The sequence below is a fragment of the Myzus persicae genome, unplaced genomic scaffold (assembly GCF_001856785.1).
Source record: "Myzus persicae strain clone G006 unplaced genomic scaffold, MPER_G0061.0, whole genome shotgun sequence".
NCBI lineage: Eukaryota > Metazoa > Arthropoda > Insecta > Hemiptera > Aphididae > Myzus > Myzus persicae.
The window spans coordinates 481674-505630 of record NW_019103867.1 but is presented as its reverse complement, the minus strand read 5'-3'; the positions used below and the strand labels follow the sequence as shown (position 1 = coordinate 505630).

Genomic DNA, 23957 nt, shown 5'->3' with positions numbered 1-23957 from the left:
GGAAATATGGAATTATAGCTTATTAAATATACTTAGAAACCGGGAATTTAGCACGCTTTCCGAGTGACTTTTTCTCAACTTGTATATTTCTATAATATTGATATGTATGTATGATTTTTTTAATTTTTGTATGACCATAAAAAAATTCAAGTACGGTACAAATGTCGATACATTTTTTTTCGAAACATATCAAGAAGACACGTGCAAAATATTATTTGATAAGCATTTCAAGTTCAAATTGTCCGTCTCACTCGCTTAGAATTGTTTTTACGGATACATTAATAAATAATGATTTATTGAATTCAAACCAACTAGGTATATGCAGTAAAAGTTGCGAGCTCGCTGGTTGTTCAAAAAGTATTTTTTAAATAATACCTGTCGGTTGGTATTCAGTACTGTTCACAAAACACTTCAGGGAAAATAAGGTAATTTTTTCAGTAAAAATATTTAACAATATTACAAGAAAATAATATTCTATACCTAATATTATGTACTATGTATTATGCATAGGTGTATATTATAGTACTAGATACTATGTTATAGGTATGCAATATGCATAGTTATTTAGTAGAGATATTTTGAAAATATTTATGAAGGAAATTATAATGTATTACAATTGTTATTATTTATTATTCGTTTTTAGGTGGGCTCGAAAGGCTTTTGACGGGGCCCCCCAAGCCACCCCCCTTTTGCGATTTCCGCCAATGAATAATATACAACATAGGAGCTCGTGGCAATGGCCGGCTCTATATATACAACTTATATAAATCACTATATCATATTGAATTAGGTACATGTTTTATTATTTCAATTTATGCTATCTGACGGATTATAGCCGATATTATTACGGATTATTTAATTAATTGTTAAAATGAAAACAATAATCGCGCACGGAGTTTAAAGTTTAATCGCCGCACACACGTAGTATATTAAAATATTACATGTCATAGGTATACGCGCCGGCGCGACTTGGCGAAAACCCTACCACCCATAAATGCGCCCCTGCTGCGATCGTGTTTGTGATGTAGTACGCGGTCATATTATATGAATGACGTCACCCGATGACGTAATCCCCGTGACTCGTTGTCGTATTATACATATTATGTACACACGATATTTTTTCTTACCGACTACTCCAACACCGTGTTGTTGATAATACTAAATAATAAAATATAATATATACATATACATTTACATTATAAGCATATAATATACGATACATAATAATATTGTCGGGAGTAGTCATTTTTTACGTGCGATATTCTACTTACGCATTTGTACATTTTTTTTAAAATGTCTTTTTATAATATTTATAATATAACGGTATAGGTACATTAGGTATATCGTATTTTATTATCTAAGACATGCATACATATACGTATAGTAAGCGTGCATTTGCAGCAGACGTTTGAGTACACGTCTATATAGGCATATTTCTAACACATATCACAGATATAATATAATGTTATATACCTCGTCGCCAGCAGTCGATAATTGTGTTGTATACAATGCTATAAATTATGTACCTATATTTATAGTTATTGCTTTTTAGTTAGGACATTAAAAGTGATAAAACCGATGCAACGTTTTGTACATTTGTTTAGTTATAATAATTAAGAATTGATTTTTTACCTATTTATATAATTGCGGTAGTCTACAGAAAATATATGGACGCGGACAATTATTTTGGTACAGTATATTATGTGATAAATATTTGACAATAAAAAACATGTCGCCAACGGCTTAGCTCACGATTGTCCTATATAATAATATTATGACTTACTTTTGAGTGGCAAACGAATTGCCATTACGCCACTTAAAAATGCCAAATAAAAAACGCAGTACCCGATCTAATAAGTTTGATATTATTATTTATTATAGTCTTCCCGAAACAATCTGCACGTCTGTTAACCGTTTAATATAGTATGTAGGTAGGTAAAACTCCTGATAAAAATTCAGTTTTCTAAACAGGCTATCATTGATAATTTACTTTGATAATGTAATACAATGTCGCAGGTTATGTCTATTAATTTATTATATCTAATATGTTCGGAAACTGCAGCAGATTTATGTTTATATTGTTGATACCAATTGTCCAACTAGGTTTATCTACGAGTTTTAAATAAACGGGTCTTATAAATTTACGAACACTGTGATGTCATTTTTTTGTTTAACTGTTTCATATAGGGATAACATTGATCATAAATATTATTATACATAGTACCTGGTATATGAGATTATTGCAATTCAAAGTTATCTGCCATCGCCGAATATTTATGTCAACTTTCATGCCATATATAATACACCATAGTTCAAATTAGGGGAGCATAACCAAATTAAAAAGTTATATTTTTAAAAACTGTTTAACTTAACTAGTTGAATACGTACGTATATCCGTCATACCAACTTGATTGTTTCCAGTTAACTTCATAAATAGTATGTTAAGTTAAAATCAAATTTGTAAAAGTATAGGTACAAATTATATAATACTGAAGGCAGGTAAAACTTAAAACTGATGACTTAAGTATTTATTTGTTTATTTAATCACACCCTATGCAATTATTTTGAGTAAAAATAAAATTTACACATGTTATTAAAAACTATACGGAGTTAAATGAATATTAAAGCATAATATAACCAACCAATTTTGCTGACTAAAATAATTATTCAAAAATATTTAGGTATCTTGTATCTTGAGCCTCGAGGTCAACATTGATGTATCTTTAAAATCATGTATCTGTAGACTATAGATACTTTTTTCAAATTTGCCCATCTCTGCCACCCTTTTTTTGGTTTTTGTGGAAGAAGGTAGGGTTACCTATGATAACCTATATTAAAAATCTGAACGCATATTATTTTAATATTATTTCGCACCGTTTGTGTATACAATTATTGTTAATTCAACACTCAAACATTGTAGTGAATTATTATTTACTAATTAACTATACATTTGACACTAAACGTGTGTATACTTGTGACAAGTGTATTTATGTTAAGTCAAGTATGTTATTTATCTAAGTGTATACAATAATATATTTATTCATGGTTTCTTAAACCTATTTAAGCCATACACAATAAATTTAGTATACATGCATAACACCATATTTACGAACACGCATATTTGTGTAATTAGATACAGAAGTAATACATAATTTACATTTACCTGAATAAATATACAAACGTTCTATATAGGAATAAGTGGATACTGAAAGCACATGCACGTGTTGCAGTTTCATAGATTAATTCACATGATTTTACAAATTAAATTGTGATATTTTATTGAATTCTTTGAAAATGTTTCATTAAAATACCACGTATAGAAAAAATGAATTTCCACCAAATATTTTTGTAGTTACCACACGTCGTTATGTGGTTTGTATGTACCTTTATGTATTATAAGTAATAACTGTTAATAATTATATATTATGATAATATAATGACGTGTAAAAATAGTTTATTATGTAAACAGTACGACCTAATTTTTTTCCGGCGAATAATGAGCAAAAACTTTTTTTTTAAATAATTAAATATCAAAATCAAGACCAATTTAAGAATACCCAGATCATTCGTCATTTTTTTTTAAATATATATAAAATATAGATACGCGTAAATATAATACATTAGTTAGGTGGATACAGCGATACAGTTATATAAATGAAATTATAATTATATTTGTATTGCCAATTAGGTAGGATTATATTCTTAACAAAGTTAACATGAAACATAATATCTTAAGAGTTTTTGATGGTATATATATTTTATGTACCGCTACATTTCTGAAATTGATGCAGAATATTATATTAATTTAGTATTATCTGTGGTTTTTATTATGCGTAGTTTGTGTGTAGCTATATATAACCAGTATAAGTAATGGAAAATGATTGGAAACTATTGTTGATAAAAATGTTTTTTTAAATGTTCGTCACCGCATGCAAAACTAATGCAAAGTTGTAATACCTACATAAATATTATGCAATATATGTACTTACAATAAGACGAACACCTATATAAACTTTTTATTTGCTCTCATTATTTTATGTTTCCTTTGAACGTCACGGGAATAATAAATAAGAGGCCGCTGGTTATAGAACGGTGAGTCAAGCAATATATATGCTAGGGGTGTAAAAACCTTCGAGTGAGCTACAGGGTGTTTCGAGCATGGTCGCCCACTTTATCACTTTTAAATTCTTATGTATGGCATTTTTAGCTACTTATATTTTTAAATACTTAGTTTTTATGTTCAACTTAATAATGATGAGATTCAATAGTGATACAAAATTATTTATTTCAAGTAATAACAATACTCTTTTTTATTGAACATTTTTAGTGTACTTTTATTAATCAAAATTCGAACGGATATATTTCAGAGATATTAAGCTTTGGTAGGTACTTAGCATAATATAATAATAATAAGTTTAAATATATGAGTGATAAGTATCACCATTGATCATACGGCATATGGATATTTTAAATATATAGTAATTTATATTAATTTATTATATATTACAACAAGAAAAAATTGTCTGAGTATAGATAATAATATGTACAATATATATTACACATATTTTTTATCATTGTTAAGAACAATATTATAATAATATATTTAGCATACATGCAGTTTATTAAATCAGAAGCTAGTTCCAATTTCGATTAGATTTCTCGATATTTTCCAAAAAATTACTAACTTAATAATAGATAAATAAATAAAACAAATAAAGTGATTCTTATTTGAAAAAAGTTTGTACTACCACACTATTATACTTTAAAAATAATGGTATAAATATTCTAAGTATTTGAAAATATGGTCTTCTAGTGTATGTACCTATGTAGTAATTACAAATTGTAAAATTTAGAATTTGAAGAAATTGGTTATAAAAAAATAAAAGGGGATGTTATGTTTGGTGAAGCACTCTGTATATTAAATTATATAATACTAAGATCTACCAAGTGTAAGAGCTCAGATATACATATAGCATTATATCATGAAACTTACAATAATCAGAGTAGTGATATATAATATATATAATATAATAATTATTACTTATTAATATCTATTACCTATAGGTACTATAGATGATAGACTGAACGAGCAAAGAACTTTTTTTTTAAGTATTAAAAACTATTGGTCGATAATTTTTACATAATATGATACGTAAAATGTTTCAGTTTATATCACATCGGCATAGCACACGAACAAATTAAAAATAAAAATGTATACACCAAGTAGCTATATACTTAGCTAATTTTTTTTGTAGTCAAGGCTTAATATGACTCGTTGAAGGGAGTCAGGAAAAAATTAAATTTGAATGGATATTTTTCAACTCGAAAAATGTATTGGTCAGCGATTTTTATATTGCACTCTAGTAGTCTCGCCTCGCTTCACTCGAGTCACGAGAGACGGTTTAGATGCGTACCTACTTATATTTTATGTTTAATTTAACGTAACAATAAATGTATTACAATCAAAAAGTGGTTAGGTTTTTTAGCAAAAAAAGATGAACAATTTTAAATGTTTGACTTGCTCGAAGTAAACCGATAGTCGATTATCCATAATATAGTTTATAATTTTAAAAATTATGTTCAATCGATATACTAATTTGAAAAAACTTCTTAAATATTTCATGCGTAAATTATGTAACTGCAGTTTTATGTAAGCATATTATAATTATATTTAAGTAATATTATTGATTATGAAAAACATTATTTTACTGTACAAAAATAGTTTATAAGTTTTAACAATTAAGGTACGAGAGTAATAACAATAATAAAACAAGTATATAATCATTCCAATAAAATTTGATTTTTATTAACTGTTGAAAATGGGTGTCATAAACCATAAAAATAAATAATAATATGTGTAAATAGATATACATATTTTATAATATGTGTGTAACTGATAATGGCTTATTTTTCAATGATTTTATAATTCGTATATCTATACCTCACAATACAATCGTATATTCAATATTGGGTTATTATTGTTATTTATTATAATCCAATAATTCCAAAATGTATGTGGGTGCAAACATTACAAATTTATAACTTAATAAAAATTTTAATTTCCAATTGGCATTATTAATTATTATATACAATTTATTAATATTATACTGAATGATTTCGTATAACATTACTCATGGTGATTCGTATCACCCATTATATCTCGAAAAATATTGATGATTTTGGAAACATTTTTTTATTCAATTTGTTTTGAAATGACTTCAAATAATCCAAAAAAATTTAACATTTTGATATAATGAGTTATTACTATTAAAGAACCACACTATATATATTATTATAGACATGTTATATTTTGTAATAAACACACGATAGTTACACATTGATCGATACACTTTATCCTAAAAAAAAATAGTAATAATAATAATAATTGGACAATAACATTGAACAGTTACCTACTAAAATATTACGTTCAGTATACCCATACAAAACAACTGAAGTTATATGTTTATATGCCCATTTATTATTCCAGAATATAATAGAATACCTACAGACAGACGACAATATAATATTCTGCCTAATATACTTTACAGAGTACCGCATTTTATATACATTATAATATAGTTGTAATATCGTTTTGACTTTTTGAGTGTGCTCGTTCCCCGCACGGTTATATAAATATATTAAACAAACAAGTGACAACTATTTGGAGAAAACTTAAGGCCATATCATACGTATACTATTGTAGATGCTAATAAGCAATTCAATAATGTATAATAATTATCTAATGCACACGCGAAATGTTCACCAATGTATCTGCTGTATGGAGTTTAAAATCGTTTTTGTTATTTACTTTTATTATATAATAATGATTAATGAATTCGTTATAATAACGCCTGTTGTAACAATTATTATTGTAATGTATATGTTTTATGCGTCGTATGTATTTAAAACGAATGCGATTTGATAGTTTAACTTTAATATGAAACGCGTATGTTCACATTATATTCATTAACGAACACAGACTATGTTTATATATTGCTAATCATTAGGAAAATCACTATTTTTGAGAAAGAGAATGTCACATAAACGTGAATTTACGAATAGTTAATCTACTAGTAGTAGGCCATTATAGCATCCGGTATTTTAATTTAATTTTTTTTTATACTCTTGCAGTTTTCGTTATTATATTAACAACCAAAAAAACGGTTATAGTAAAACTTGTGGTGAATCCAAAAAATGATGAGATTTTTGAAATTCAGTTTGCTGTTTGCACGCACCATGCTATATATTATATAGCCTATATACTTTAACTTTTAAGTATCACTTAATTATTTTCTCGTATTTCTCAAATTAATTTCACAATTTATCTAGAAAATTAAAAATTATTTTATTCAAATCTTATGCGCAATTTATGTTTAGCCTAAAATTAATTGATTTGGTAACATGGCGATTTAAATAATTTTATTGGTTTATTGGTTGCAAGAAAAATATTACTTTCCAACACATTTTGGACATAGCAATTATTCAGCTTACAATTTTACAAAATTTCCTTGTTAGATTATAGGAATTAAAATAATACATCATCGTAATACTTTGATACCTAACTAAAATGTTAAAAAATTGTATGGGCATGTCTATAAATTACATTATTACATAATCTATCAACATTTTTAAGATTATTATATTAAACCTATTAATAAATCAAATGTAATTAAAACCGGCTTACATTTCACCAAATTATCTTTATCGATAGATTTTTCGCTATTCTCTTAAAAACTACTGGGTAATTCAAATAAAGATGACGTGTTTAATATACAATTTCAGCAACTGTTGTAAAAAATAAAATTCAAATAGTTTTCTTAACCGGTATAGGGACTGGCAATAAATTAGAGCCCAGACGTCCTTACAATTGTTAATGTTAGATTTCACGCTGTAAACAGTATACTTACTACCTACTCTATACATGTTGGACCACTAGGACCTCTAATCCATACGGTCATACAGACAACAGAGCCATATAATAAGCATAATATGTAACTTTTGGAGCACTCCTTATGTATGAGAAATAGCGATATTGACGTTCCGAATAATATAAGAAAAACACATAGGTACAACTAAATATCTGGTATAGTAATGTATTTGGTAGTTGTTGTTATGTATAATATTATAGTATTTATAGTGCATTATAATACTATAATTATTATACTAGTTCCACTGCCCGAGTATTGCAAAATAAACAGTAGCCAGTACCTATTCGTTGTTTGTTGTGAACTGTGGTAAACTGTAGAAACTATTATAGAACTTAGAAATGGTACCTATTCAAAGTACGGTAGCTAGGCCCTAGGTATATAATATGATATTAATTATATTACACTATACCTAGACAGTACACGCCCCTGCATAATGTTCCTTAACTTGTTGTAATAAATAGATTGTAACAGGTTGTAATACACCTAATATAAATCTAATATTATTACCACAAAATCGGGCGTAAGTGTAAATGGCTCGCGTCGATGCACTCGTATGAATATACGAGTATAGTATACCATTCCTCCACCTGTAGGTCTATGATTATGACGATGTAAATGCGTATCATACAATAATATTATGTAGGTATATATCAACACAAATATAATATACAGCGTGAACGCCGAAACTCATGGTCAAAAATCAATGACGACTATGACATTATATATATATATATATATGACATATATAGCTGGTTGCTGCGATAATATACGTGATATACGCGTGTACAGTACCTATTAGCTATATAATATATTAATATATATATATAATTATTTATAATAAAGGTGTTATATTGCGGTGCTATAGTCTCGTATACAAGGTGAATATTATAATATATGAGTACGCATAATATATCGATCTCAATTTTTTCCCGGAAAATGTATAAATCACTCTGTCGGCGGTGTATGTGGGTGCCTACAATACGTATACCTATGTGCACATAGGAACCTTCTGAGCCTAATAACAATTATCGCTGAAACTCTACGATGTCATACTCGTGCACGCGTGTACCTACTATTTAATTATTAAACTGTATTGGAGGTTGTCAACATTCGTCCCGATCTCGCTGGGACAAGGAACGTATCCGTCATCTACCCCCTCCCCCAGAGTTCACACCACTCCCTACATATTATGGAATTTCAAATTTAATTCAATTTAAGTCATATTGGAGAGTCTATAGAATGATAGTTTTGTTTGAATGGCAACCATACATATTTATACAGGTATTATTATGTATAGACGTATATAGTACACCGATGACATATACCCAGGACTCGGAAGACAAAAAATATAGGAAAGGCCCTTAGCATAATGTTTCTGACTAATTTTTTTTTTGATAGCTGAAAATCCATACACCACCATTCACCTCAACCAGCACACTTAATAATACGACATCACTGTCCCAAACACACATATTATAATATATTTTAAAATATTTAATATACTTAAAACATGCCAACAAGCGAATCGGATTTTGTATCATAATATTATAGATTTTCAACCGAGTTGAGATAGAGAATAAGCGAGTTATGTATAATTCACGGACATACACAGTATAATAATACTTCGATTCGAATATTATTATTATTATTATTATTAGGTAGTTTAATATAATATAATTTAGCAGCGCGTTTCTCGACGACCTTGAAGGGCCAGTGTGGTTGGGTTTTCCGCATAAAAAATGTGAGTTTTTTTTGTTTCTGAGATTCTACGATTTGGAACGGGTTAGGTATACGTGTAATAGAAAATATTATTAGACAAACTAAGAATTTATCATAATTTTATTTTTATTGGTATACATAGCGACATATTTTTTTTTTTTCAAATCGAACCGTTCACACTCGGTAGTACTTACACATAATATACATAGGATATCACAGGCATTCCTCTTAGCAGTCTAAGCATTAGTACAAAATAATAATAATTGCAATTACGTTTCTGCGTGATGGGCACAAAAAAATAATTATATTGCCGCCGAAAGACCTGCAACAACAACTCGTCGACAAATACAATATTTGTCGATTTGTGGAGTGTTTTGCGCGTAAAACATAGTCAAACACGGTGTGTCTCTCTTGCAGTCTTCTGCTTTTCAAACAAATAACTTTAGCATAATAATTACTTAATTTAATAATAAAAATGTATTCGTCGGTTTTACTGTCATCGTTGCCCATAAGTCGTATGTTTAACACGGGCGTGAAGTTGGCCCCACTATGTATGTTATTATAACTATGTCAAAAGTGTACCAATATTTTGCAAATAATTTGCAACCGTTTTAACTGCCCATATATCTCTTTCCAACGCAAAAGCTTTCTCTCCCTAATTAATTCTCTAAACATTCCACAATTCCAGCCAATCCTCAATCTATCCTTTCCTACAATTCTCAATCCGTTATTTTATCCTTACTTAATTTATTCAACCAGGCTGGTTTCATAATTTAAATTAAAAAAAAAAAATTTGCAACCGATATAGAAAAATTTACAACCTTATATTTTTGCTTTAATCGCTTACTCTAACCCACCGACTAAAAATTTGATTCCGTGTTAACCACGAAGTTGCAAATTTTTCACAGAGATTGCCGAAAGTTGCTTAATTATGAGTAAAGTTTTAGGTTGATCAGACGATGTGGTAGGACTGCATGAATTTGGCCCCACTCCCCCATCAATTTTGGTTTTTAGCGATTAAGGCAAAAATATAAGATTGCAAATTGTCTTATACCAGTTGCCTAAAATTGCAAAATATTGGTACAACTTTGGTGTGATTGCAATAACATAGTGGAGCGCCAACAAGCTACAGTACCATAATATGATTTACCAAATAGTTAAAAGTATTCAATTAAGTCATCTAGCGCAACCAGAATTTTTCAACGATGGGTGAGGGACGTTAATGCTTGATTGAAACATTGCTAGTAAACAAATATTCTTAATAAATTATTTTATACAGCTCATGGGATGGTCAACCAAACTTGGGACGCTCTCCCTGGTTGCTCCACAGTTTTCACTGTGTGTCCGTGTGTTTGGAGGTTCATAATTTTTATAGGTAACTATCTATATTTATGTTTTTAAAATCATGCCGTTCACACTCGATAGACGATACTGTGTATAGTACCTATATCAACACATCAGAAGTATTTCATCAAAAGTTGGTATAGTTGGTACACAATAATAATATATTAGGCAATATTATATGTTTCCGCGTATAATAAATACATTTAGATTTGCTTAGCGTTTTGCGTGCGGTTTTGCAGTGACAAACGCGATGTCCTTCCCACTTGTGTTTTTTTTTTGAGTTATTATATAACAATTATTTGTTTTAAAAACGAAAAGATTTTCGTCGTTCTAACATACCTCCTACCTGTTGGCTATTAATTAGTAGTACATATTATGATCGTCGTTTGCCGGATAAACGGTGTTACCATCATTTTTTTTTTTTTATTATTATTAAAGTTATCAGTTATCGATTTAAAGCGTTACTATCATAATATACCAAATAGTTGAAAATATTCAACTACGTCACCGATGTGGTCACGCGGTTTATAATTATTTTTATATGGGTATATTGTTATACCTATCTGGGTACCTCCTCGGTGACCTTAGGTATAATATGTGTATTTTATTTTATCAAAACTTACACACCCGTTGCAGAATAAATGTATATAATATAGGACGACGCATAAATCGTTCGTACACGATCATAATATATGCAACTGTGCGCTTATGTGCAATGGGCACAAAATAATAATAATTACCTATAACGTAATAATATTATTATCGCCGTCGAGCGACTGAGCAACGACAGCTCGCCGCCGATTAATACACATTTCGATTTGTAAAGTGTTTCACGCGCTCGAAACGCCGCAGTCACACCCGCTATGACATCCCCTCCCCCTCCCCTAACCGCGGCTTTCTGATTTTCGCCAACGAATAAGTTTATTATTATTTATATTTATCGAAATAGATTTTTGACGGTTCCAATTACCTTCAATCAAACCGACGTGGCGCTTATCGAATCCGATTTTACACACGGTGGGCATTTTCGACGACCAACCGCGCAACAATATTACGATCGCGTTGTCGTCGTGACGTCGATAAAAATTCATGCTAATGATGTCGCTCGCCCGAGAAAACTTCGCTGCACACAATAAGTCTGGTAGTGGTGCTCTAATAATCGTGTGTGTCGTAGTTATGGACGTGTTTTCGTTTGAATACAAATTTTCCTATTGTAAGACTCACACACACACACCACGACGCAATAATAATCATAATTTATGCGGTGAATTGAAAATAGTATCATTATGTTCAATAACATAATATTTAAAAAATTATTAATAATAATAAAATCACAATCGCACGATGCACATTGGCCGCCGCCGCCGCCGTTACAAGTAATACGCGCAGCACGCGTATACCGGATTACAGATAAGTAATAATATTTATTATTTATATTATAATATAATAATAATAATAATAATATCTAAAATATTCGGATAACGACGTCGTTTTCAAACGATAAAAAGTATTAACAGCATTACAGCAATAATAATAATAATATGTTAATGTAAAATAATAATAATATGTAAACGCGGTACGGCAACGAAACGATTTTTGAAGCGCTATACTGTGCGGATGAAGCGGGGGGGGGGGCTGGGGTGAACGCGGTTACGCTCGCGTAACCGAACCACGTACGGCGTACATATTATTATACGATTTTGACATTGTTATTGTTTTGTATACATTATAAAACATAATTAGTAATTAAAATGTAAAATATTGATATCGTGCAACGACGACGACCGTTGTATTCATTTCGCATCGAACGCGCGAATTTCATTCTGACTTTGAGCATTTGTAACCACGAAAATACAGTATACGAACACAACGATGATAAATCACGTCGCCGACACTCGACCACCCATTTGGGTGATGGGTACCTCACCTCAGTCCACTCCCGACTCTCGCCGACCTATTGCTCACAAAGTGTAAACTTTGAAGCCGCGTCCGTTTTTTCTATTTCCGTACGCTAGCGTGGGCAAGACGCGCGCAGCAACTTGCGAGTTGCGATCGTCGTCGGCGAACAGAGATCGACCTCAAACATTGGCCGATACATCGCCAAGACAAACATAATATAGTTTAACAGGCATTTGTCAGATATCGCAATTGCAGACGTGCGGGCTGAATTTATTAATCGATTAATGATCACATAATTCGGTTAGCGGCGTGAACGCTGGATAGGAGGTGTTAACGTGCCGGACCAGACCTGTATAACGAACTAGGAACTATTTTTTCGTAGAATTTCTTTCACATCGCATCGGACGTGGAACCGAATTCTTTCGGGGAATTTTCCGAAAAAAAAATTACCCTCGATCAACGTCGTGCCCGTCACTGTTTTAAACACGCGTTGAGGATAGGTACCCCTCCAAATGTGCTAGACGCATTCGCCGAACGAAAAGCGCGGCGACGCTTGGATAGCTGATAATTGAATATTAACAATTCGATAAGACAAAACAATAATAATAATAATAATAATAATAATAATATTAATATTACATTAGACGATGAGCGCCCGAGAGAGGATGAAAAAAAAAATGAAATTAGTAATCGCGCGAGCGTTCGAAGGGCATAACGAAAAAAAAAACGTCGACGGCGTAGATTGTATAAGTGGCAGGAGGGCGGCCGGCGGCGACAGCGGTGCGCCTGTGCCACGGGTCGATTGTTGGCGGCGGCGTACGACGAGCGCCTCCCTCCCACGACCCCCGCCCGTAGCTGCAACACGCTGGAGTGTACGGAGCGCGCGGCGGTGACGGACGACGACGACGACGACGACGATCGTGACGGAGGCGGCGGCGGCATGTTCGGTTGTGGTAGTGGTCGGCGGCGGTGAGGGCGCGGTGTTAGTTCGGCGCGGCCGCCGTGTTCCTGTTTTGATGACGCAGAATTCCGTGCGCGCCGCCCGCACCCCACTCCGCCGTCAGACGTCATTTGACGTGGCTGCTACGTAGCACTCGCTTGGGCCAGTCGGATTGCAGGACCAAGCTCTCGTACGACGTAACATTGTGACTGCTGGTAAGTAACGGCGGCGGGCTTACGGGGCCGCGCGCTCGCTATATACCTTGTTGTGTTGTCATCACTCCCGTGTGTCTCCTCCGTACCTATCTCTCTCGCCGCCGCCGCCGCCGACGCCGCTGTCCGACGTCCGTCCGCGTCGTTATTATTATTTTATCGTTTACGTTAACGCTCGCTGTCACCGGTCGTGTTACGCTTTACCCGTTTAATTAATATTATTATCGTTACTCGTCGTTCGTGGTTCCATCCGGCCCGAATCTCCGACACCGCCGACGACACTTCCGTCGTTGCCGCCGAATCGTACTCTTCCGCGACAGTCTTACGACATATTTACGACTTCCAATAGTTAATAATTTACATCAATGTTGTGCTCACGACATCCATCCGCTGTCCGGCGGCGACACATCTGCCGTAAATTACAATATTACGACGACCGGCCCGCGACATTTTATAATCGTCCGTGTGTGTTATCACTACCGTCGTCGTCGTCGTTGTATTATTATTATTATTATTATTGTCGAGAGGCTTTATTTATTTTGGTTGTTTACCCCTACCTAAGTAGAACACGGACGGAGCCGATGCCGGATACCCGCAGAGACTGTCTGGCGACGTCAGAACTCAGTATCAGAAAACCAATTTGAATTTCGTAAACAAACCAAATGTATTTTTTTTATCATTTCTCGTGGCCACCGGTGGTCGGACACCTGACGACGCGACCGTATTAATTGTAATACCTATTATTGTGTATGCACTTCCGCGTACGCGGCAATCGTCCCTGCACTGCCTTGATCGTGTATGCCTTTACACTGCCACCTTAACTTAACAGTTTTTAAGCGCCATGATCAAGTGTTTTATTCGTTTGCGTAGGACGTAACGACGATCCAATCGTGTTATGGACGGTATGGTAGAAGAAAATGGCACTGGCGGTTCAGTTGACGCCCTCGTCTCGCAGGGTACCGGCAGTCCTATCGTCGTCACGTCGGTAAGTCATTGACGTCAAACAGCGTTGTTTATCTATAAGAGTGGTCTACGTTTGACTTTTTCACATTGGTAAATAACTGTCAACAGGTGCACTCAGTCATCCAGGCAAACCAACAGTCAGTCATCCAGACTGCAACGCATGGCACCATGCTCACCAAAGGCAATGTTATATTATTAAGCAAGCCGAATTCAGTTATACAAACCCCTCAAGGAAATATACAAACTCTTCAGGTAGTAGTATATTTTTATATTGTCCCAATTAATTGTAATAATAATTGTTTGTTCCTATTGAAATGTTGTAAATTGAGTGTACATGTATGAGACTTATTTATTTTTTTATTATCTGTTGGCCTTATTGCAATACTATATAATTAAATTTCTTATTACTTTTCAAGGTTGTTGAAGCTGGTAGTGATGAAAGCTTATCGGCAAATGAGGATAGTCCCAAAAGAGTACGCCACGATGCTTTAACCAGAAGGCCGTCTTATCGGAAGATCTTGAATGATATCGCAGGTTGTTTGATCTATCCGCGTGTTGTTTGTCTCCAAACATATTAAATAATTACTATTACATTTTCCGTTTAGGCGGAAAAGTTGAATCATCTGGTTCAGATTGTGATTCAAATCTTGACAGCGAATTATCTTCAAATTCATTGTCTGCTCATTACCAATCTGGTGAGTTAATGGATTTATAATAGTTTAATATTATACTGTATAATATATAGGTAGCATGAATTGGGTTAGTTGAGTTTTAATTTACTATATTATGATAGCCTTAACACACTTACTTTTTTACCTATTAATAAACAACATTAATATTAGGTTTTATTATTAAAAAAAGACATAAATTGATTATTGTTGCACTAGTGAAATTTTCATAAGTAATAAATATTTTTAGTGTGTAGTAAATAGTGATAACATAAATCTACAGGCTACAGTATACAATGTATGCATAGAAGGATAGTGGACAAAGTAATTGATTAATTGTTTAAATCATATTTGTGTCATGATATATTTAAATATTTTTCAAACGATTCAATTATTTAATAAACACCTAGTTGACAATACAAATTTATCTACTTAAATTATATACTGTTATTAAAATCCATATCACTGTTATTTTGTTGAAGTTAATTATAACTAAAAAAAATTTATAATTTTTATTATTGTGGTTTTGGAGTAGAATGATTAACTGTTTTTAAAACATTCCATTAGATTGTATTACAAAATAGCAGACATTACATTCAAATATTGAGTAGGCTACAGCTGCGGGTATGTTATCACCTATCAGTTATCATATTAAATTAAAAAAAGATTATTACATTCTAAACACAAATATTAATGACATTGTATTAGTGGGTTAAGAAATTGTAAGAAAGTATTTATTGTTAACATACAAAATCCTAAATCACTATTAATATTACATAAATACTATAAATTGTGTACAATATATAATTCACATATAACAAACATGGTTTATAATAAGTGATTTTATACAAAGTAAATCGATTCTGTTGGTTGACAACTGTGAACTGATTAATAATCTACTCATTAAAAATTAATTTTAATAGTAGGTTCTATACTCTATACTATCGAGTCTATAGCCTTAACCTATAGGTAAATAGGTACTTTGAAAAATGCTTTACAGTTTTTGACAAATACTTAATTACTATTAGCAATAATGACACATGTGTGTAATACTTTTACTAGTACATTATTCTTAACCTATCATAGATTATGTAATGTCTTCACAAACTCGTCAATTAGTACTGTAAATATGTAAAAAATTATTTCAATAAAATACAGACAATTTTACTCAGAATATGAAAAAAAGAGAAATAAAATTGATTCCAATAGAAATTAAATGAAATACCGTCTTTCCATCATTTGCTTTTTAATTTAAATCCTACGTCAGACATGTCAAACTCATACTTTTTTAAGGGTTTTTGATAGCAATTATATTGAACAATTAACTGAAAAAAAAATGTATACAATTTTCCTTTTATGTTTCAACTATGTCAGTAAGAGGGATACATGATGTTACCTTTTTGTCTAATCTTCTGATAAACTATAAATGAATAAGTATTGATTTTAATTACAATTTGTATAAAATGTTTTTTCTTTGATAAATTTTTATGTGCACAGTAACTATTCAAAATATTTGGCCCTGTTTGGGTTGCCCTACGTATTATAATAATACTGTAATACATATAGTATATACAATAAGTTATAGAAAACTCTTGAATATTTATGTGTTTTAAACAGTACAATTACTAGAGAATTTTGAATCACTGGTAAATGTTTTAATAAAATTGTTGTTTATATTTCAGTCCCTGCAGCAATTCAGTTAAATACTCAAGGTGAAATGCATAATATGCCAACATTAACAATGTCAAATCCACCATCTACGGGGGGTACTATATTGCAGTATGCGAGTCAGGATGGACAATTTTTTGTACCTGGTAAATTTTTAAAATACAATAATAATAGTCTAAATTAACAATGTTTAAATATGAATTATAAATATTTTTTAGTTGTTACCCAAGGAGGGAGTTCCACTTTAAATACAAGTTCTCTGGTACCTGAAGACCAAGTTAAAAAACGTGAAATGAGGCTATTAAAAAATAGGTAATTCATTTTATAAGCTAAGAGTACACTGTACATCACATTATGATTTTGTCATCACATGGAGAGTATTTTATAATGAATATAAATTATTATTGTTTGATTAGTACTGGTCTATTATGTGTGTGACACATTAAATTATTTATAATGAAATTCATACAAACATTTTTATCAGACATTTGTATAATTTATGTTGTCAATAGAGAATTTATCAAGTTTAGTTTGCTTGTTAGGGTGAAGAGATCACTAATACTTCTTTTTTAGTGTAGTGACTGTAATAAAATGACACACCACTTATACTTATTTCATATTATATAAGACAATAGTCTTCATATACCTTATCCCTAAAACTTTTTAATGCTCCATCTAAATATTATTTTTTCTTGGTCTTTTAAGACACTACACTTTTCATTACTTCGGAATTTAGTACAACAATTATTATTATCATTTTGTAATATATTTCAGGCTTGTTAAAGTTGAATTCACATTTTTCTTCCTTCCTGAATAATATTTCAGTTAAGGTATCCTAATGGTACCCATTATAAAAAATTACTAAAAGTAAATAATAAATAAAGGGTCATGTACAAATCGTAAATTTGTAATAAGTAGGTCAAACATTGGACTAGTGCCATATTTTTAATATCCATATAATAACAAAAAAATCAATATTACTGAGAACTTCTTAGACTATTTAGAATTTCATAAATAAAATAAATGTTTTGTTGCCATCTGCATAAAATAAATTTAAATCAGACCATCACGTTTTCCGGTTTAGTTAGGTAATACTTTTCATTACTTCAAAACACAAAAATTGACTAAAAATGTGTATTTTTGTTCAATTTGTCATGGTTAAAATAATTTGTATGTTTCATTATTTTACAGAGAAGCAGCAAGAGAATGTAGAAGAAAAAAGAAAGAATATATTAAATGCTTAGAAAACCGAGTATCTGTATTAGAAAATCAGAATAAAGCACTAATTGAAGAGTTAAAAGCGCTAAAAGAACTTTATTGCCAAACAAAGACTGAATAGAAATAGTTTTTGAACCTTCAAATTTAAGAGAAAAAACAAAGTACCAGTCATGACCAAAATTGCATGCTTAAAGTGATATTAAAAAAATCTTGTAAGCTCATTTTAACTTATATAATATGTTTTAATCTTTTGGTTATGTTTGGAATTGTGTAATTTTTAAAAATGGTTTATTTTTGTTAAATCCAAGAAATTAGTAAAAGGGTCAATTGTGCAGTTAAATGGGTGGCCAATTCCGTGTAAACGATTATTTTAGTGCATAATTGTCTATTACATGACATCACAGTAATTTTTTTTTTTTACATATTTTCAACGAATTTGTGAGCTTTTGTATTATTATCTATGCAGTTACATAATTTTATATTCTAGTGAAATTTGAAACTAAAAAAAAGAAAAAGTTTCTGTCTTTTCACAATATTAGTGTTGGCTAATTTTTTTTATTTGTCAACCATAAAATTTTATTTGGTAATGTATGGGGTTTGTTCTAAATTTAAATAATTGTTTTCCTTAAATTTACTTATTAAAATGTACGATCCAGGCAGATTTGGTTATGATGAATTAATGAACTATTTTTTTAAACATACAATTCTCAAAATATTAAGTTACCTGTATGGTTAATTCGGTTTAAGATAATATATAGATAGGTTGGTTTATTTAATATACTCTGATGTATTTACCATTTTTTAAGGATTGGTATTTGCCATAATTTTATTTTATAGACATCAATTAATGAATTTTACTGTTTGTTGAAAAAAAAGGGTGTTAATAAATAATATTTTACAGGGGAAACAAAATTAATGTTTCAAAAATAGACATTGATTTAATTATTTAAATTATTTAATTAATTTATAGAATAAAAGTAAGTTTTCATTAATACTTAAAACATTACTCTGAAACGGCCTAAACGGCAATAATGTTTCCACAGTAATGAGACTAAAATTGATTGCTTACTTCCATGTTAATTGATACTTTTTTTTATCTTAAAAAAACTTGAAATAATTCTATAAATTAATTCAAAATTAACCCCTGTTTGATGTTAATATTGGAATTGACTACCATTTATCATTTAACAAAATTTGAAGACCTCTTTGTGTATACATATTCTATATTATATAAATATATCTCGGTATAATTGTTAAAACGGAACAATAAAATATTTTCGTAGAAATTAGATATTTTTAATTTGTTTAGTGTATATAGTTATTTTTAGATTTGTTTTATTATTATTATTTTTATTTTAAAATGTAAATTGAGCATAAACATGTAATATTTTTAATGTAAATTTGTTGTCTATTAGAAAAAAGATTATTTATGAATATATTATAAATTTGTTAAATATTGTGTATGGTGTATAATCGATAATCATGTTTCATGTTTAATATATTTATATATAATATGATTATGATAAATATTTTTAATACTATTTTGATAAAGAAAAAACCGTTTAAATATAAAATGGATAAATTGTATTTAACTGTTTATATAAATGTAGACTAGATGGTTAAACTTCTTCAATTTGAACTCAGAAAATAAACCAAAGATAAAGAAGCTATTAACCAATTTTTACCAAACAAATTTTTGATTATTTATTTTTAATTTGTTAAATAGATGACTAATTTATATAATTTATTCTTTGTTTATTTTGTTATTCTTAATTTATTTTTTCTTTGTTCAGATAAAGGGTCAATGTTGTTATGGTAAATCTACTTATACTTGTATAATTATTATTTTTATAATCTTATTTGGTTTTATTGGTGTTTTTTTCCTTGGTTCACTTGTAATTTTTAATGGCAATTGTGGACGCTGGGTGGGAGGATATAAGCCTCATGGCAACATCTAGAAAAGTAAAACAAAATATCCTTATCCAATTTACAAATTGTCCTCAAGAATAAAATTAATTTACATATTTTAAAACGTGTTCCCGTGTTTGTTCCTGTTAAATGGAATCAAAATTCTTAACTAACTGTAATAATTGTTTTTTAAAATCTTCAATATATATTAATCAAGTTAAACTAGTCTGTATGAATATTTAATTTATATATCATCTGATTATTGGTGTGGATCATGAGAGTAATATTTTTCTATATGGTATGGATAAACCATAAACATATCAATCCCATATAATTCATTTAACACAATATGTAGCATGTATCTAAGTCATAAACCATGTGGATACACGTATATTTGTTATCCCATTGTAGCTCAATTATATGTTATAGCTATTTCATCTGAATAAATCATATTATAATTTATAATTATATATTATTGAAATTATGTAAGAGCGTAATGCACAAATACCATAATTTTTCAATGAGTGTACATGGTAGACTACTGAGATTCAATACGGAGACTTGTCTGTTTTGACATTGGTTATTGTTTTAATTATCACATGGAATTTATTTCATTAAAATAAGATAATAATAAGTAGGGTTGGGATTTTATAGCACTTAAAATTGCGTAAATATGTGCTTTAATATGGCCTTGACTATCGCCAAATATGCGTTAAAAATATGCAATAAAAACAAAATATGAAAAAAAAGAAAATTTATTAATTAATCAATGATCACATACAAATTTGAAATTATTATACGTAGTTGAGTCACTCTAGTCAGATTCCCGAAGGACTGTAAACAATTTACCCAATTAATTATTTAAAAAAATTTTAAATAAATAGTAAGCGATTTAAAATGTTTACCTTGAGTGTTACAACTTACATTGAATTTTTGGCCAGATTATCGAATTTGAATTTACGGAGGTTGTCTGCCAACAAAGTCTTGTACGTTCATTTACACAATATTCATCTAGTGAATTTTTCGGAGTTAAGACGTCACACGAGTATTTGTAGTCTCCGTCTTACAACCGTGTTACCTACGTAACATTGCAAATTAACGATCAGTTGATCACGTTGAGCTTCGTTAGCTAAAAAAATTAAAGTGAATCGAACTTTTACGAAACATGATGGAAATAGTAATATCCGTGTTCCAGTATGCATGTGGTTTTTTTAAGATGGTTCAATTTTTAGCAAGTTGTACGTATATAATATATAAGCTATTAAATGGTAGGTACTGTTAACTGTCCTTAACTATTACTTTGTTTTTAGTTTATTTTATTAATACCTATGTTACTTGAAAATGTGAACTAGCTTTTTAGTTATTTATGCTATGTTATTTCTAATGCTCATAACTTACATAAAAAACTGAATTATCGTAAAAAAAATCACGTAACATCGGTACTTGCAAGACGGTCGACGGAGACAACTAATGTCCCATTGTCCCAACATATGGCACTGTTGCATCCTCTTAAGAATGATGAATGCGATCAGAAATTGTCGGCCGAACTTAGTTACTACTGGGAAATTCATTATCCGAAGCAGCCTGATCACAAGAAACTGGCTTCTTAGCATTGGACTGCAACTAGCAATCCATAAATCGGGGGCACTAATTATAACGAACACAAGAACCTACAACGGAATGACTATCCTCGTTGGCGGAGAACAAATACTAGATCGCAAATCCTTCAAATAGCTCAGACTACAGATAGACGCCAAACTAAAATGTACGCAGCATGCAAAAACCGCAGCGATCTGCGATCAAAGTGATGTACGTAGTACGTAACACCAGCAGAATATTACCAAACATTATTAGTCTCGCCACACCGAGGAAAAGAAGACTAATCTTCTGCGCTGTCCAATCAATCTTACTATACGGGGCCCCAAACTGGGCGGACAGAATGAGCACAAAAGGCAAAACAGAACTCACATGCAAAGTCCAGAGAAAAGCGGCAATAAGCGTAACGTCAGCATACGCGACCATCTCCACTGAAGCCTCCCAAGTACTCGCACACCTCCCCCCTATCGATCTACTTGCAATCGAGAAAAGATCCATATACTTGGGGAAATGGACCAACGACACCACTAACACCAGGACAAAAGTGAGGGAAACCCTAATCGAGGACTGGCAATCTAGATGGGATTCTTCCAGCAAAGGAAGATGGACCCACAGAATTATTAAGAACATAGAAGCATGACACTCAAGAAAGCACGGGGAAATGAGCTATCACCTCACACAGGCCTCCACAAATCACAGGACACGGGTGTTTTGCATACTTCTTACACAAAATAGGTAAGACTCCAACACCCGGCTGTTGGTACTGCGTCAGTCCCTTGGACGACGCGCTACACCCAACACACCATATTTGAATGTGACTCGTGGTACCATTGCAGATTAAGACTGCAACACAAAGTAGGAGAATACATCAACCCCGACTCTATCCTCTCATTAATTATGAAGAACCAAGAAAACTGGGCATCAGTGCGGGAGTTCATGAAAGAAATCCTGTCCAAAAGGCAAAAGGAGGATGAAGAAAAAAGACGCCAAAAAATCGAATATCTATAGTTAAGACTTGTTCATATTAGGCCACTTACTCCAGGGTGGTTAGAGGCTCCCACATTTTTGTATATAGTTAACGCCAAATATTATTATAAATATTATTGTAACTGCTTTGATTACCAAATAAATGATGGAAATTAGGGTTGAAATGATCCGGGTCAGTCCCACGCTAGTTTTCGATACCACGGTCCACGATGTGTAAAAAAAAAAAAGGGACGATGAATGCGATCAGACGTTGTCGGCCGAACTTAGTTATAGCGTAATAAACACATTAGATATGATTTTTACGCATTTACACAACGCTCTAGTTTACTATGCCACTAATTATCTTTATGCCGTACTGAGCTATGATAACTGTTTTTGTAATTATCTTGGGATAATGAGTATAGCATCGTAACCTTGCTTGCGCCCTTTAGTTAAAAGTATGACATTCACTCGCTATACCGCCTACCAACTCCGGCCGTCAATATTAATTATTATATTATTTTATCATTTGGTAGTCATTGTCCTTTGTTGATATATAGTATAATAATGTTGTTAATATGCATACCTAATGAAATTAATACCATAGTATTTAATATATATGTCGTGTATAGTGTAGGTACTCTTGTAGGTACTCAATTTAATTAATCCAGGTAAAAAAGCAAAAACAAGGCATATAGATATAACTGCATAGGTGAATTGTGGAAGAAGTAAATTAATTTAAAAAGTCTAAAATAATAAATACACAAGCAATAAATAAATAAATCCAACTAAAACATAAATAAACATAAATATAAGTACATGCAATTTACAAAATAATGTTTTAATATTTAATCACACCTTCTTCGTATATTATGATTTACGACTGTTCAAAAATCGAACACACCGATTTTGCCGGCTTGTATTTGGG

At 31.2% G+C, this 23957-nt stretch overlaps 1 protein-coding gene across 2 annotated transcripts; it reads left to right on the top strand.

Moving 5' to 3' along the window:
- Nucleotides 1-14082: 14082 nt before the first annotated feature.
- LOC111035620 (cyclic AMP-responsive element-binding protein 1-like) lies at nt 14083-19318 on the top strand. Of its 2 annotated transcripts, none has more exons than XM_022317313.1 (7): nt 14083-15027; nt 15114-15257; nt 15422-15539; nt 15611-15700; nt 17356-17487; nt 17560-17653; nt 18533-19318. In XM_022317313.1, the coding sequence occupies exons 1-7, from the start codon at nt 14938-14940 to the stop codon at nt 18678-18680; spliced, it is 816 nt and encodes a 271-aa protein (XP_022173005.1). In that variant the 5' UTR covers nt 14083-14937; the 3' UTR covers nt 18681-19318. The 2 variants fall into 2 exon arrangements, with proteins under 2 accessions (XP_022173005.1, XP_022173004.1); XM_022317312.1 differs by having other exon boundaries at nt 14938-15027; nt 15114-15260; nt 18533-18680.
- The last annotated feature ends 4639 nt before the right edge of the window (nt 19319-23957 follow it).

Coding starts and splice junctions, on each gene's coding strand:
- LOC111035620 (XM_022317312.1), top strand. CDS start 14,938: ATGGACGGTATGGTAGAAGAAAATGGCACTGGCGGTTCAGTTGACGCC. Junction 15,701..17,355: donor GTCTGCTCATTACCAATCTG/GTGAGTTAATGG, acceptor TTTATATTTCAG/TCCCTGCAGCAATTCAGTTA. Junction 17,654..18,532: donor ATGAGGCTATTAAAAAATAG/GTAATTCATTTT, acceptor ATTATTTTACAG/AGAAGCAGCAAGAGAATGTA.